Below are 17841 nucleotides of genomic sequence, written 5' to 3' on the forward strand. Positions count from 1 at the left end.
TTGACCACTTCCTGGTCTCTTACTTCATAAGGTTATTTGGGGACTGTGCCAAAAGTAAGCAATAATATAATTCTGAATTTCAACTAAGCAAATTAAATAATTACACAAATGAAGATAGTCAGAACTATTCTATCAAATATTTATTTTATTTTCCCTCGTTTGCCACTCTAAGAGGTTACGATATTATTAATGCAGCTAATTCTTTTAAAGACTTGTCATCATCAAACAATAAACAATTCACATTCAAGTGGATAGTAAACTAAAGAAGAGAAATCCATTCAAACTTATACTTGAATTCTAATGGCAAAGAGATGAAAATAAACTGTATCAGAATGTCTGCTTAAAGCAAATAAAAATATCTTGAAGCAATACATTTCAATTATTCAATTCAAAGAATAAGAAAGAACAAACCGGTAAATATTTGTACATTGTTGGTCTCTTCTCCACTATATTTTTAAGGAAAGTGTAGCTTCTCTTTCCCCTCTTGTCAGCCACACTAAGAGGTTCTAGCTTTATTGGTCTTGCCATGTCATCATTCTTTTAAGAACCTATCAATGTCATTGTCAGAGTAAACAGTTCACCCTCAAGTGGACAGTAAACTGTGAAAGAACAATAAAATGTAACTGCTGCTTTAGTTCTGGCACAGATGGATGAAAATCAACCGTATCAAAATATCAGCATGAAACAAATGAAGAATCCGGATGTAATATACGAAAAAATACAATTTATAATCATACCTGTCCTGGGTTCAAGTATTTCAAAAAACACTTAACACAGCTCTTTCTTCTGAAGATGCCTGTTTACTGATGTTTCCATCATGAGGGTGATTGCCCCAGTGATGGAGGCAGTCAGTAAACTACTAGCAGACTACACAGCACAACAACCCAGAGGACAGCATTCTTCATAATTGCTAACATAACCTAAAATTTCTCTCAACAATTTATCTGTTTCTCTTTTCCTATTTTCCCAATTCTTTAATTCCTTTAAAAATCCTTAAACCCTAAATGTTTTATGTGAATGGGCAGCTGGTTATCCATAAGAAAATATTTTAATTATGACAGATAATGATAAACTGGGAATGACCCATTCTTCAAGTGCCTGAGCACTGCGGGTCCCAACTTTTCATTGGCCCGTCGCAAGGCCTCTACCTGTACACAGGACAACACAACATAGACAATCATCCATGGCTTGAGTGGGATTCGAACCCACGGTCCCAGCGACCAAGCAGCACAAGGCCCACACGGCCACTGCGGACCCGATAATGATAAAAGAGCATTCAAACATATATATCAAAGCCAAAATATATAGAAATATATTTCCTGCACAGGATAATTTTTATAACCTTCACAGTGGCATTGAAAAATGCATAAAGGATTTGAATCCGTTTGCTCTACCAGTGACAATGCACACCTTAAACCATGTACCCGCTGCAATCTTATCTTCTGGGTGTAGGAAAACTAACTACAAATAATCTTCAAGACATGCTTATAGTTGTTATGTTGCAAGTATATCTGATATTTTTCATGTAGGAAATCTGAAAGAAATTATTTTAATATTTAATATTACAAGTTGTGTGTTAGAATGACAGTAAAATTCTCAATCTATTTAAACTCACCGTATGAGCTATAATAACGCGTGGATACTCGATTCTAGATCTGTTATGGAACTCGTATTATTGACGGATGTAATCGCCAATATAAATTTCAGATGACCATCAATACTTCATCGAAATTAACTGAATACAAATATCTGAGGCAAATATTAAGTGACATGTGTCTCTATGTAGACTGGTATGCTTTAATTAATATATTTTCATAATATTGTTGTTATTTTACATTATAATTACAGTGTAATATATTTTTTATTACTGTTTTATGATAACAATCTTTTCTCAAAATTTCTTACAGGGTAACACTATGAGCAATTGGATGTTGAAACCTGAAAGACAGTATCATTACAGATATATGTATATATATATCATGCAATCAGAATTGCGAATATTTTAACCTACAAACATCTACAGTAGAAGAAGCCTAATTATAATTAAAGAAGCCTTATAGTCAGATTATTCATAAGATAATGGCCACGTGATATCTTCTGTTACAACAGACTGGTTTATTTATTAACATCCATTCAAGTAGAAAGTCAGTTTTAAAGAGGCGTTCTTAATTCGAAATATTTTCGAATTGTATTTTGTGTTCTCATGCAACTTTGAATTAATTGCAATTAAAATAACAGGCTTTATTTTACATACCCTTCTTTTCTCATGAATAATATATGTAATAAATATTAATATCATACAGACATTATATAAGTATCTCACCGACGGAAACGCGGTGATTTCACGGTTGGTATCTTATACTTTCATATAGTATTTAACAAGTCCCTATCTCTGTGTTTATTTTTAAATTATTTAATATCATCTACATAAATAACACTGACAAACAGCATGTGTGATCATTCTTGGTGACCCATTATCATCATTAACTTACAGTAAATATTATAGTCAGCTGATGTGAATGCAACAGCTGACTCAGCACCATGAATGTTTAAAATGAAGAAAGATTGTCGCAGAGAAACAGGTCAAGTTGATTCTGGGAATTCGTACGTCTACCTGTAGGATGTAACACACTCGGCACTACCAGCTTTCAAAAAAAAAAATAATATTTTTTTTAAAACATAAATCTTCTAGACAACACAGGAATAAAATTTAAAATATCTTTTAAATTGCGATTAATCGATATATTTTCATCGATGTAATCACATTTTTATTTTAAAATCATACAGACTCGAAATGGTGTTATAATTTGAAAATTTAATCTGATAAAATTCTCAATTTTATCTTTTATGTATGCAAGTTTGATAAACATAAAAATTATTAAATATTTTACCTAAAGTAATTTTGTATAAATTGGGTATCTGTAATAGGTAAATATGTTTATAAACTATAATTCAAGTTGGAAGACTGAATATATATAAATTCATTTTATCTTTTAATAGTTTAGATGTGCTGCACCTCTGACTGTTAGATACTAAGCTTTCGTTTCTAATTCATGGGGCTACTCCAAGGGCAGTCGTGTTGGTTTTGTGGGCACGATGATATTCAGATAAAATTTTCTCAGGGTAGTTCAACTTTCCCATGCAAATTATTATTCTACCAAAATTCCTCTACTCCACTGCCTGAGAAATAGGAATGCCCCAACAAGGCAGCAAGTTAACATAACCTCAATCCTGACATAAGGCTTCACTCAACACTTTACTGGATTCTGACTGCGTTAAACTCAACTTTAACTTTAACTTTAACAATACTAAATTCATATTATATTTACTGAAATTGTGGTTCATGTGAAACAAACTTGTAATTTAGTGTAAAAGTTACGAGACATTCTCACTGCATTGTACAGAACTCTAGTTGATAATTTATTTGCATGGAGAAATACAAATATGTATATAATTTTGCAAGTAATGATTACAAAAAATTACAATTAGAAACTGAGAAAATATTACTGAAAATAAATCAAGTTCATAATAGTTAAAAGTACGACTACGAAGGTGATTACATCTGTTCTCTTAGGCTACCAATATGCAGTGTTTAATAAGGCTTTTTAAACAATTAATTTGTCAAAAAATTTATGTAAAATACTTTGAAATATAATAATTTGTCTCACTATTTTGTATCCTTCTGAGTACAATACAATTAAGTATTAAATTAAATTTGTTCCAATTTAAATAACACAAATTTTATTGAAACAAAGTTACGTGCTCTTTACTTAAAATACAAACAAACTCCTTTGATAAATTTAGGTAAATTTAATATAGCTATTGTTATGAAAGTATAAATTTTCTTACAGTTTAAATAATAGCGCATAAATGGTTACAGAAATTTAAATATTGAATATAATTACAAGTTATATTTCTTTGTAAGAATATGAAGCCTTTAAGGCAGAACATTTTGAAGGTAATTAGCCATAGCGAAATGTACTTGAGTACTTTTTTGAGTTGCACCTTTTAGTACTGTTGTAACAGATCCATGGAGACTGTACAAAATCCCAGAGCAATGACGATGATGGTCACTATCTAATAAGAAGGATGACACACATTCTGGCCACTATTTACTTTCTTATTTAAAAAAGTTAATTGTACTTCTTAAAACATTTTTACTTCTGTTCTGCCATTAATTTCCACACTTTCACTCAGAATATGTTGCGAATTCCTTTTTCCTAGAGAAATAACAGTAACTACACTCAAGAGAAGGAAAGATTATTCAAAGTTTTCTTAAATCTCTCATTGTAACAACAGGGAAAATCACAAAGATTTATACAAAGGTCATTTTTAAAATATAACAAAAGACTAATGCTGTTATAAATGAAAATTTGGTGTTGCATATATAATTAGGCTTTGTATTTATACATGCAACATTCCATTATATATTTTGGCCATAGTAGTTTTTAAGTACAATTATTTTTTGCTCAGTGATTAACATGTTCACGACGCAGAAAATATGTTAATTTTTAATTCTTCAAACTCTACTGAGCAACTTACATGTTGGACAAGCAGCCTGTAGATGTGTGGCTGATCTGATACGACGTCTGATTTTGTCATGCATTTCAGTTTGTGAGAATGTCGTAGTCGACGATGATGCTTGTTATACGAAACTTCTATACATAATTTTATAAGTGAATGTTATATTACACTGCAATGTAACATACATTAAAAAAAGTTTGCAATGACAGGTCATAGAATAAATATAAATATTCAATATCGTGACAAGATGCTTTAATATTACAGCTAAATTTCCTGAAAGATAATTTTCACCATTCCATGTGGGTCAAATATACCCGCTAGACGATACCGCTATACGACATGCCCATCTACTCAGAAACATATGTGAAATGTAGACATATATGAACATGTTAATACTGTAACTGAAAAGTCTTACACATAATTATGTTATATACCAATTTATGTAGGTTCTTTTTAAAATGACACCTCATTATAAGACATCTTTTACATCTGTTTGATGCCAACATTTCTAGATAAATGAAAGCTGTTAATATGCATGGAGCTAGAACACTCCTACAGTGTCCACATGCAACTGAGAAACTGACAGTTGACATGCACTTCTTATATTTTATCTCAAACTGCAAACTTGTAACTTGCAGACCATGTAATTACATGGAAAAATGGCTGGCAAATATTTTTCTTCATAGTATTAGAGGATTTTAAGACAATACTGTTATTATCACACGATTTGTTCGGTAAAATTTTCATCCTCAAAGATATAAATTATGCAGAGGCATAAACTGAAGCAATGTGAATTAAAACTGAATTTTACAATATAACTCATTGGTTAAAATTACTGTATCAACCTTTTATTGTTCAACTCTCGTAAACCTCTCCCTGAAAGTAAATTGTAAAAGGTAATAACACGGGCACTGTTTAATCTGTCACAGTCCAAAATATGTAAACTAGCTTTGTGCTGCATTTAATTCATACATAAGCTAAGACAGTACTTTACTGTACACAACAGTTAATTTTCCATACCTTCCCCTTCTAATCTGGGATATGACCTCTCTCCCTATCCGACGAGCAATTCTTATGGTCTGTAATACTAAGATTTGGCAGAAAAGGGCATAATCATTGTTAGTAGAACTTATTAAATATAATGTAAATTATACAACAACATTAAATGAAAACATATGAAATGTGAGTGTTTCAAAGCATTCAAAATCATAATCGTAGTTTTCTGAGTCGTTGCAGTACGGCTCTGGTGTTTTTGGAGGAACGTATCAATTTCATTTTATATCCCAAATATCTTCAGCTTTCTCCAGAATGTTGGTACATGGCATCACAGCTGAGAAGACCACAAGCGACAACAAAAAAGTAACCTTTAGCATTCGCTATTTCAATGTGTCGATAAAATGCCTTTGAATGTGTGCCTTCACGAATAAAAAAGGGCGTAATTCATCTTTAGTAGAGGTGATATTAGCATTCCATAATGGAATAGTGAACAGATGGAATTTATAGTTAATAAGATTCCAAAGATTGAGATGAATGGAAACAGTTTGTGTGCATGCGATAGATCTTCGCAAAATTTAGACATACGCGTTATGAAATTTGTCAGAACCAACTACGTTCCATCATAATAGTAGAATTACTCCTATAAGAGAGGATCAAACTTGCATCAAAAGAAAACTGTCATGTCAACCAATAATATTTTTCTGAAATCTCAACATTTTGACAGCAAGAAAAAAAGAAATTTACTTTATTTCTGTGGCATCATGTATACTTGAACATATGGTTTGGGGCATAACATAACTAAATTTAACAATGATCCTTTGTGATTTTGAATCAATATGCATACTAGAAAATATCAATCTAGAATGTAATTGAATTTTACAATAATTTTACAACACCTATGCTCAAATTTGAACTAATTGGAACAGGATACAATCTATGATATGCTGATAATTGTGATATGACCAAATGTATTATGGCACAGTTATAATGCATGCCTGTCGCTAGACAAGTAATTCAGATCGTGTTTGGCTACTACTGTCGCGGAGCAGACACGAATAATATACTGACTGTTGTAAGTAAAGAAGGGTAAATTGTCCATGTTTTCATAGTTGCAGTATGTTAATTGTATTTGAATACATTATGAATATAGCCAAAATCTTAATATTCAGATGCCTGAATGTATTATTCAGCACACAATTTGGCACAGAAATAGAGATTCTAATATATAGCGCCCTTATGTAACACATTTAACGTTAGAAATGTGAAAGAGTTTACACATTAAAATGCATTGAGTAAAAAATTCTAATTATTATTATGTAATATATTATAGTTCCCAACTTTAATTTTGCTCCTTGCTTCAAAAGGACCTTAATTATAGACTGAATAACTCATATTTATACAGCCCAGAAATATCCTTTGAAAAATAAATACCGCTATCAATGTAACGTTTTATTGATATATTTAATAATGTAATCAAAGTGCCTCATAATCAGGCACATCTCCAAGATTTTAAGTACTTTGGGTTGATTAGAAAGTTTGTTGCCATATAAATTGTTGATACATGTTTTCCATTTATGAAGCTAAGGGACCGGATGGATGAAAAACTCATAATGATTAATGAAGTGGGAGGAAATGTTGAAAAAGAGTTTTAATTTATAATTCAAACTTGTATTCTGGTATTCAGTTGGAAGAACTGAAGTAAACCTTCAAAACTACAAATAATTACAGAAGAACTTTTGAATCCATCAGGCTATTGAAAATTGAAGTAACTTTGTTTCAGAACTTATTTTCATTTTAGTAATCTGTAAATATATTAAATATTTGCTTGGGTTTATACAGTACTTTTATATTAAAAACCTAGAAGCGGATATAAACATAATATTAAAACAAATGTGTAAAGAAAATGGCGTAAGGATGTGGATTGAATTTATCTGTCTGAATATGAGTTATTTCAGCTACAATTTATTCGGTTAAGGATTTGAATTGGTCCTTCCATTTACTAGATAAAGCAAACAATAAAATTAATTTTTGGGGCGGTGGTATGGGTGTTACAAAACCTAAATTTAAATAAATATCTAACAAGTCTGTGGTGAGTATTCTAATTATTGAGTCTGAATGGTAATTATGACCTTTAACATATTTTCCTTAAATACTCTGCTGATTGTCTTGGATAGATCAAAATTTTATTCTGAATTTTGTTCTTCCTTTCTATTTAGAGAGTAAAGAAAATACCTACTTTAAATATATTAAAGTCCCAAAAGTGGCAAGATACTCGGTGTCAGATAATTGTGCTTTTCACAGCCCGAAATTAATTTATTTTCATGTATATATGGTCACTAGTAAATACTTATGGTCAGGGGAACATGATCCCAACCCGTATCCTGTTTCACTACACAAGGGAGTATCTCATTATAATAAATGCTTAATGGAAGATATTAATAAAATTGACAAATCTGTTAGTGATAATGTAACTACATCACAAAAAAAATTATTTTTTGTTGATTTAAATATGATCATTTATAGAATGTCAATATATGTAGTTCAAAAGTAATTTCACAATTTATAATGGAAATATCACCAATTATAATGTAAATTTCTCTAGAAATATTAGGATATACAAATTCAATTGAATTATATATTTTGTCTTTAGTAAAACGTGACATAGAGCCTAATTGCTTTTTGTTACGCTTGACTGTGTTCAATGTTTCATTTCAAAATCTTTATGACTTCCATGTAATATATTATCATGCTTATGTTTATAGTTTTATATTGAAGTTACTGGATTTGTTGAATACTACGATGATTGTTCCTGAAACATACAAGCTTATTAGCTTTTATACTCTAGATTTTGACATACATTATCATCTAGATCTACCACGTTACCAAAGGGGATATAAATCATGCATCAAGCAATTTTTTTAATCTTGGATTTATTTAATTAATTAATAACCCAAATTTATTCACAATTTTGAATATAAGTGGTAAAATCTATTTTTGTGTTCCCATGTATTATCTCTCTTCTTTATCAGTTTATATAAGTGTTTTCAAAGCACATAACTACATACATATGTACTTTGAAGACTGCATTATATGATAAAACTCTTAAAAAAATGGTACAAAAATGTGGAACTGTAAAATAAATAAATTGACAAAATAAATATTTGGACTGCGTGTGTTAGGGTAAAATTTAATTAACTAAAGCTACACTAATTTACTTTAACAGGTGGATATAAAGAATCTTCCAATGAAACAGAGTATTTCCCAGTGATCTACTGAAGGCAAATGGCTAATAAATTTTAAAAAAATTATTAGGAAATTTATTTAAAGCAGTTTATTGTCAATACAAGAGATATAATTAGTACTTTGTAGAGAAAGTTTCCATGCCATCTGATTTCAAAATTTGGAGATCAGCACAGTCTCTTTGCTAAACACCTAGCTCTCGACTTCTTAGACTACCAAAGGACCAAGGTGTTTAAAATTATGCTCATTCAACTGAAATTCTAAAAAAATCGAATTATGGAAGATGTCAAAAGAACTGATAGAAGTTTATTGCAGTGAGTGTCGGACAACTTCAGGAAACAATTACGGCAAATCTTAAACTACAATAGTGGGTACACAGAACATTATTTTAAGAAAAAGCATATGGACAATAGATTAAAGTGATTTTACCATGGGATTATGTAAGACGTGGTCTGGTAGATTCAAACATATGTCTCAGAGGGGGTTACTGCCTCCATCATTATCATACTGCCTGTCAAACATCCGTGAAGACACCTGTCTTCAAGACTGTTGCCATAAGAACCTGAAATCTCACTTTGTTCTTTAGACTGCCCAAATTAACTAGCCATTTGTCTACAGAAGGGCATAGAAAAATCCCCAATTCCCATTTAGATCCATTTAGATCATTTTTGTTAAGCGACAGGACTGTCTGGTGACATTTTGGTCATTCACAGACCATTGCCTGTTAAGACACTTCTTTTGAAGACATAATTTCAGATTAAAATTTCCAGGTTAAACATTGGAATTCTCATATAAGACACAGACATTTACAATTTTCTACTGATCACCTATAACACCGCCACTGATAGGTTAGAAATACATTTATCTTTCTGTTATTCCTATATAGCTTTACCAGTGCCTTTACTGTTTTTAATTGTTTAATAATAAAATTAAATACTATGCTTTAGAAGTAACTACATGTATCACTTTCTAAAGATATCATACATTGAGCGTGGGTCACCATAAATGAGAAATTAATTTTCATTTAACTTTTGGCACAGGAATATATTACGATACTATTTATATGGAAATAAAGGGCAGATTTTCACTTGCAGACTTCCTATTTAGTATTGTTTCAGCATCAACGTTTAATATAATGAGCATTTCGCATTTATCCCTCTGTTCAGCGTAATAGATTAGTAAAATAAGTCGTGGGCTAACGAGGCTCGATTCATTGGCCTGTGCAGTTCAATACTCATGTTTTATTCGATGACGATCAAAGATTCACTTTAAACCTAACCTAAAAATTACTCAGGACTTCACCACGACACTACATGCTACTGCATATTCCAGTTTAGTATTCATGCTTCATGGAACAAAGTCACTTTGTGATAGTCATTGCTACATTGGATTCTTTCTCAACAGATGAGAAATATGTGGATATGAATTAAAACATGTAACATAACCTTACTTTTTATAATACCAAGCCGATCTAAAACAATACGTAAGACAGAACTTACTCTGGTAGAAGATGACTTTAATGATTACTTGAAGACAAGATGACTTCGTCAGTATAATATAAAATGACAAAACACTGTTGCACTGCGTGTTACCTCTGAATATGATAGGCACAATGAAAACTTGATAGGTTAGATCTATTGTCTGTACGTAATTACACGAATGATCAGTAACTTGTCTGACTTGTACACATATCGGTAAACGTCATTCAGCGCGTGTTTGAAACTGTAATTATTTAAATTATTAACCACTCTGATTCACATTTAGCTTGACGGTATGTGTAGTTAAATATCAGATTCACTCTCATTACAAAAAATGTGAACAACTTTATAATGCATGTCTCTACAGCGTAACTACAGACTGTGATGTTCAATTACAATGTAAACATCGGCTACGAATCGTCCTACTAACTTGTTCTGGTACTTATATGAAATACCAATTCCTAGTTCATTGTTTCAATAAAAAACGTATCTATTAAAAAAGTCATCAAAACGATGACTCGATTGAATAGCCTCACAAAAAAGATTCAGTTAACATTGTCCGTACTTGTTATTAGCAATATAAATGCGCGGAAGAATCATCTGATAACCCGTTCATAAAATGTAAAAGAACAATCAACCATTTATTCACAACCAAAATTCTCAAAGCTCAACAATATCTAGTTATTGTATTGTGTGTTCTCGAGAAATACGAACAATACAACCTAAATTTATTGTATTGCGATTCGTGAAAACCACACACTTTTTCTCTTATAAAGTGGTGACACATTAATAATTTATTTATATAATAACTACGAACAAGTCACTGGATTGTAGCTAACAATACAACCAATCGTTGTATCGCGCAAGTTGATAGTCATCTGTTTTATAAATATCTCCCCTCTAGTTTCAATTTCTAGCTATTTATTTCTAAGATATCTTGTTATCCCCTACCGGTCAGAGTCATCTGTCGTCCGTTTCGTGAGTCAAGTCGAGTCAGGTCTTAGCACCACGAGTCCCTACTTGATTTGGTGTGATGCTAACCTGTCAGGGATGCACAAATTTACCAATATTATACAATAATGAATAAAGATAACAAACGGCGATTATGTCACGATGATGTGTGGCGCCGAGAACAGCACGGCAATTGTTGCAATTACTGTGAACAGCGTGAAGATAATGAGGCACAATCTGTCAACCACCATGGCGGCGAATTTCCAGTCGTTCGTCACTTCTGCGGCCTCATCCTCTTTTCTCAACTTGTCTGTGATCACGCGGAGTTCCTTGAGGATCAGGGTAAGTTCTCGGTGAGGGCCGAGGCACGTAGAAGAATTCCCACTGCCCCCATGTAGGAGAGTTCCACCACCGCCCCCTCCATCGTCGTGGTGCGCGTGGGAACCTCGAAGGTATCCCGTTGCAGAAACAGCGCTCGATGTCTGCAGGGCCCCAGGGTGGTGTCTGAAATCATCGTCGATGTCCAACACATTGGCGAGAAGACTCTTGGAAGATCGCTCCTTCAATTCCATCTCGCGCTTCTGCGCTGTCTTCCGAGAAGAATCCGATTCCGCCCCTGGGCGACTCATCCTCAGTATACAAGGCAGCCAGTGTAAGAAGATCGCTTTTATCTTAAACAGATGAACAAATTCACATCAGCTGAATGCACATACATCAGTCAGATTTGAGGTTCTCACGGCGGCGACTATAAACAATGCCGTCTTCTGGGGTGTTTCGCCGTAGTCTGGAATTAAACATGAAGGCAGCAAGTACCTCTGAAACGTCGGTAATCTTCTACCAGATTACACGGAGAAACAACCTTTCTTTTCTTGTCTTGGACCTAAGCGCTGTTATTTTTAAAACTAACAGCAAATTTTCGTCGTCTTTAACTATACTTATTAAAAACGACAAATTAACATAACACGTGTTCAAATATAAAATATATTAAAATGAGTACTGATTAGTAGAGAGTTAAATTTTTATTTAAAATTTTATCCTACAGCAGCTGTTAAGAGAAAATTCTTACGTAGAAAACTTAATTTTTTAAGGCAGGGTTTTGAACTCAGTAGCATGTATTGAACTTTTACATAAAGCAGCAAACGAGATAAGAATTTCAATTTTTAAAATTCCTCTGCGTAAATAAAATAATCAGCTTGCAGTTTAGCTAAAGTGTTCGTGTACTGAGCTAGTGTGTAGATTGTCACCAGATAGAATTATACCCTTGTCACAATGATTTTATTGTTTCCCAATGTTAATAAAAACTTGCTTTTTATTATTATTCGAAACAATTGGGAATATCAATTTGCCAAATTTAATATTTTATAACCCCAAAGACACGCGCAGTCGCCATGTATGTTAAGTGCTGACTCATAAAACAACGTGTCTTTCACAATTCAGAAGTAAGTTTATAATCAATCTCCGTACTAAATTCCTTGAAAACTGCTCAATTCGTTTTGGAGTTAAAAGGTTGGGACAGGCAGCATGGTAAAGCCATAAGACCTTCCTTAAGGAAGGAACGTAGGCTAAGTAGGAAGTGTGATTGGATGGATGGATAGATGGACAGAAAGGAAATTAAATAAATGAGTAAAATAATGAAGCAAAGGAATTAGAAGAAAGTCTTCACTCAGCAAATAAGGCAAAGTATTTTCCTTGAGCAAAGCAATAGGTATTTAAATCGAGATACTCCGTCTAATTCATTCTCTGTTCGATCTTAAAAGTAGGTCACTGGCGCAATTACGCGAAGTAACATCCTTTGAAGGCCGTACGGTCTGAACATTTTGGATTTTGAATGTGGGTCGCGCTGAGCTGACTGGTGCATGCGTCTACTGCAGTAAGAGACACACACACACACACAGCGAATCAATACGTCTGAGATTCCAGACGAATCCATATGGAATGGGCGTGGCTGCATGGTCGACCCATCGAATAACCCGACCAACTTCAATCGAAGTGAACAATCTGAAGCCAGAAGCTCGTCTAAATTATTTTTTTAGATTCCAGCCTGTACCGCAAAGAAAACGCAATGAATCGATATTACAAAGATCAAAAGATCAATTTGTTAATGCTGTTTAGGGAAATTATATTGTGAAAATCATATGAAATATATATCTACTGCGATAAAAATGCAATGTTGATATTTAAAGAAATTGATGGTACATATAATTACCACTAGTCTTTAAATGATTGTTTTCTGTATACGATAGTAAATTTATTTTTATCACAGAAATTAAAACCATTATTCACAAGTGTGCTATAATAATCAAAATTTAAACAATAAAGTATATTAAAATTAACCATCTCCACGTCAATTATAAGATTTCACGAACAGGAGCCTCATTTTAATACTTCTGGTGTTTCACAGTAGAAATGAAGTTATACTCTCCTGCCATCTTCTGACACTTCAAGGTAACTACTTTCCATAAACAGGTTTTCTTAAAAGAACGATTCAAACTATCATGAAATGACAAACGCCTATTACATTGGCTGCGTTTTTGAAACTACAAACGACAATGGCTTGCTCATATAACGAGATATTGGGTTCAAATCCTGCTCGGGGCAAGACATATCTCCGAGGCTTGTACTGAGTACTCATGGCTTTGTCACTAGGACGATGCCATTTATTCGGTTTATAATACGCTGAATCAAATTCTGAAGGAATGTAAAGTTGACGACCATGAATTGTGGATCGGGAAAGATGTGGCAAATGACCCTGTCCTTCACCTCCCTAGGCAGACACACATAATCAGGAAATGCGACCGGCAGCGATACAACCTGTTATACCCTGTCCGACTACATTTACAGTACGGAGCCTTACGTCACCAGCCAACAGTTTCCGCAATTCGTCACCGGCACTACGTGGTCAGACGGGTTATACTAGCACGACCCTGCATAAATATTTACTTTCATGTAGCATAGAGAATGTGTTATAAGCGTAAGTCATTTGGAAATAGATAAATATGAAACAAATAGGAATAAAGGGTACCGAGTACTTTCTGACTTGAACATCGTAGCCAATAAACAAAATAATATACAACACGAAACGAAAATTGCCAATAAAAATGTAGCCAGGAAACTCTTTAAATATACATTTAGAGGGGGAACAGGGAATAAGATGGATCTTATGAAGATTTGAATTGAATCCAATAATATTTATATTGTGAAGACAGTAATCAATTTTTGTGTTCCGAATAAAATGGGATTTGTTTACCGACTGAAGAATTACAGACTATTTAAATAAGATTATATTTCATTAAGTTACAGACAAGTTTGTAGGAATGTATCTGAACTTACCCAAGGAGACATTTCGTGTGTGTCTGCATTTCTATGATGGTAGTTAAGAATCAAAATAGTTGAAACTACTGAGGAAGCCACCATAAACATAATGCAGTTGAAATAAGTACCTGAAATTGAAATCACATGTAAAGATAAGTATACCTTTATATCAGCAGTGTATTAAAATATTAATTTCTATATTTTTTAATGACAAGCTACATAAAGATCAGGCTGATAATATCATTTCATCAGTCAAGTGTGATTTAATTCATCATGCCTGTTCACAGATCATTTACCATATTAGTGTGCCTTTACCTCGTGCATTTTACACAATAAATACAATATTTACACGAGAATATATTACAGATACATATATTGTCATATAGTCATTTAGTAATTTGTATTTACTATGAACATTAAAGCCATGCATTGAGTACGAAATCTGGATGCTTTATAATGTGTATAGAACAATTATATCACACGTGCTGAAACTTCGCATCATCATTAACGTCATAGTTCAGCACAGTGACAAAGACGCTGATGATTTGGAATCTGGGAGAGTTAAAATAATCTGCAGAATCTTTTGTACTGATAATTTATACGATGCAAATAAATTATTATGAAGAGAGGTTTTTGATGTTTTTATTTACAATAATAGTATATTGATGTGGATAAAATTTTGATATAGGCGGATCTAAAGTGGCTGTCAATATAATTTTATTCATATCGGTTCCCGGTACCCCTACTTCACATGTGAATGAGAACAAAATATTACGAAAAATAATGGCAAAATATATAGTTGTATAAGACAAAGTACAAATCGGTATACGACTTTTACATCGACTATTTTTTATCATCGATATTTACGAAATGTACGTAGTGTAACAATTTTTTTGTGATAAACTTATCGTATTGTTATATCAAATAATATTAAAAGTTAAAAAAGGAGAACAAATTCAATTAATTACTTATAGAATTTGTGTAATAACTTCAGAGTGCATCTATCAAGTCTCTGTGTTCATTTTCTTGACTTTTAATTGCCTCCCAGATTCCATTTAGCAAAATGAAATTTATGTATAATAAACTTGAGAGAAGTTTATACTTTAGTAACAACGAAAGAATAGAAACGTTCATTTACAACATACAAATATTAACTACATGTGTTTATTTTACTCAGCTAAGAGTATAAATATTTTATTCACATCTTGATTTACCTTGGATGATTACTTGTGGCTCTTCAAAAGGAGATGCCCTGGACGCTTTTTAATCTATCCATGCCACTTTATATATAAACACATCGAGTTTAGATGTCAGACTTAATTATCTACTTTAGTTAAGTTTAAATAACGTTCGTATTGTTACTTGGAGGCAGAGGGGCGCTATGAGAGATCGTATTCTTTTTCATGCGACTTCTGTTACTTTGATTTCATTATCTTTGGGTGATTTAGTTTTAGTAATTGGTTCAAGTTGTTGGGTAAAGGCGGGAAGGAACGTGAAGGAAACACTTGTTGAAATATGTCAGCTGATATCAGTGTAGAAGTAGTACCTCTGCAGTATCTGTAAAATAACGTGGTTTATTAAACATAATAATTATAATAATGGTTAATGATTGGTAGCAGTTGAACAGTCAGGAAGACAGGTATTTTATTCTTTTGTTGTTTATTCGTTTTTCCAGCAGTTGGCAGCAGTTTTTAAGGGCAACGAATGCACCCACAGGCTCATGGTTTTGAGATTATTGCTTTAATGAATCAGATTAGACATGTCATTCCAATTTATCAACAGATACAATTATAAGAAGATACACAATGCAGAGAAACACTTTTTTTTACAACATACGTAAACTTGGTCTCTATGTCATGCAAAATTAAACACAGCATACAATAATACACGTCTTTTTATGTGATATCTATAAATTCTGCATAGCAACATATGGGGCTCTGTGGTAAAGATGGAAGCAGCTCTCAACACTTCAGGATCACGTGATGAAACTGAAATATACATAGAGTTGAAATGTATCAGTGATTCATTGCGATTCTGGACAGACCAGCGAATAATTCTTCCAGGTTTCCGGCCACTACAGCATCAAAATAAAATAATTCTGATGATATCAAATTCACGACCCTACGTATGACCTTTTTTTTTACCGTGATCTGAGTTGTGATCTTAGGCTGCAAACCACTGTCATATGCCTACTGATTTTTTTAAAATAAAATTTATTACGGGTAATCGGTTATTAATAAGTCTGGCACATTTCCGATAAATGTTAAAAGTTGTCCATGTACTCATTAAGAATTAGAGGTGTAACTCCACATATTCCTAAGCGTTAAAAATGTACAGTTGCGATAAAGACGTCTAGTCAATTTCTGTCAATCGTAATATAATCGTATTTATTATTTTATATAATATATAAAATTGACTAATCGCCCTGATAATGGAGGCAGTACACACCTCTGAAGCATCAATCAGTTTTAAAGGACTGCCATCATTATGGCTAACGCGGTGTTTAAAATCGCGATAAATATATTCATTCTATTAGTCACCTTTACCACAGGCCAGTAACAAGCAAGGGAAGGATATGAGGTTTTAACAACAGTAGGAAGAAATATAAATACAACTCAAGTAGGAATTTGTTTCGTTTCATTCCAAGAACAATAGGGGCTGACCTAGTAAAGGAATTGCTTCTGAAGTCTGCGGTAAAGCATCGGCAATCATGAGAGAAAAGACAGAGAGGGATAGTAGAATTGTGACCCCTGTAACGAAAAGATCCTGGTAAAATACTGACCACTTCCTTTGTGTTTAGTGTTCCCCCTGTGCGTGTTAAGACACAAGGCTTCTACTTAAATGGAAGTCTTATCACCTTCCTTCGGAAGAGAATAACATATTAGCTAAATAAATGTGTTTCTTCTTTAGTTTGTATGTCTGTGTGAATGAATATGTGTAACTTGCATATACCCAAATACAAAATGAAACGTAATTGACATGAGCGTGAAATTAAGTAGCGCCTCCAAACACCAAACTAGTGACAAAGCTGTATTCAGACGTCATATTCTTTGTTGTCAGTCCAAAAGTTTCGAACGAATACATTATGATAATATTTATGTTAGTATTTGGTATAGTCGGCGCAGTAGTTCTTGGCCGGTGGAGAAGCTAGCGGAGCTGGCGGACGGGCCTACTCTGTGTACCTGAGGTGGCACGGTCAGTGCTTTTCTTTTGTTTGGGCGTTCAGTCCGATAAGCTCCTCGGTGCAGTCAGCATTATACAATCGCAAAAGAGACTCGCTCCTAGTCTTCCCCTTGAAAATTCCAACGGCCAGAAACTACTATGTCGACTATACATGAAC

The 17841-nt window shown here is 33.1% G+C and overlaps 1 protein-coding gene across 14 annotated transcripts in view; it reads right to left on the minus strand.

Moving 5' to 3' along the window:
• Positions 1 to 1791: 1791 nt before the first annotated feature.
• LOC110826798 (neuronal acetylcholine receptor subunit alpha-7) overlaps positions 1792 to 17841 on the minus strand; it is a 128074-nt gene continuing 112024 nt past the window's right edge. For all 14 annotated transcript variants that reach the window (XM_087344233.1, XM_087344234.1, XM_022057797.2 and 11 more), the window contains 2 exons: positions 14520 to 14629; positions 1792 to 11860 (listed from right to left, as the gene is read on the minus strand). In XM_087344233.1, coding sequence (XP_087200359.1) covers positions 11342 to 11860; positions 14520 to 14629 — 629 coding nt within the window. In that variant the 3' untranslated portion in view covers positions 1792 to 11341. The remainder of the gene's footprint in view (positions 11861 to 14519; positions 14630 to 17841) is intronic.

This window comes from Zootermopsis nevadensis, unplaced genomic scaffold, assembly GCF_977971745.1.
Source record: "Zootermopsis nevadensis isolate Lab colony 2312 unplaced genomic scaffold, Znev_1.0 Znev_ptg000007l, whole genome shotgun sequence".
In the NCBI taxonomy this organism is placed as follows: domain Eukaryota; kingdom Metazoa; phylum Arthropoda; class Insecta; order Blattodea; family Termopsidae; genus Zootermopsis; species Zootermopsis nevadensis.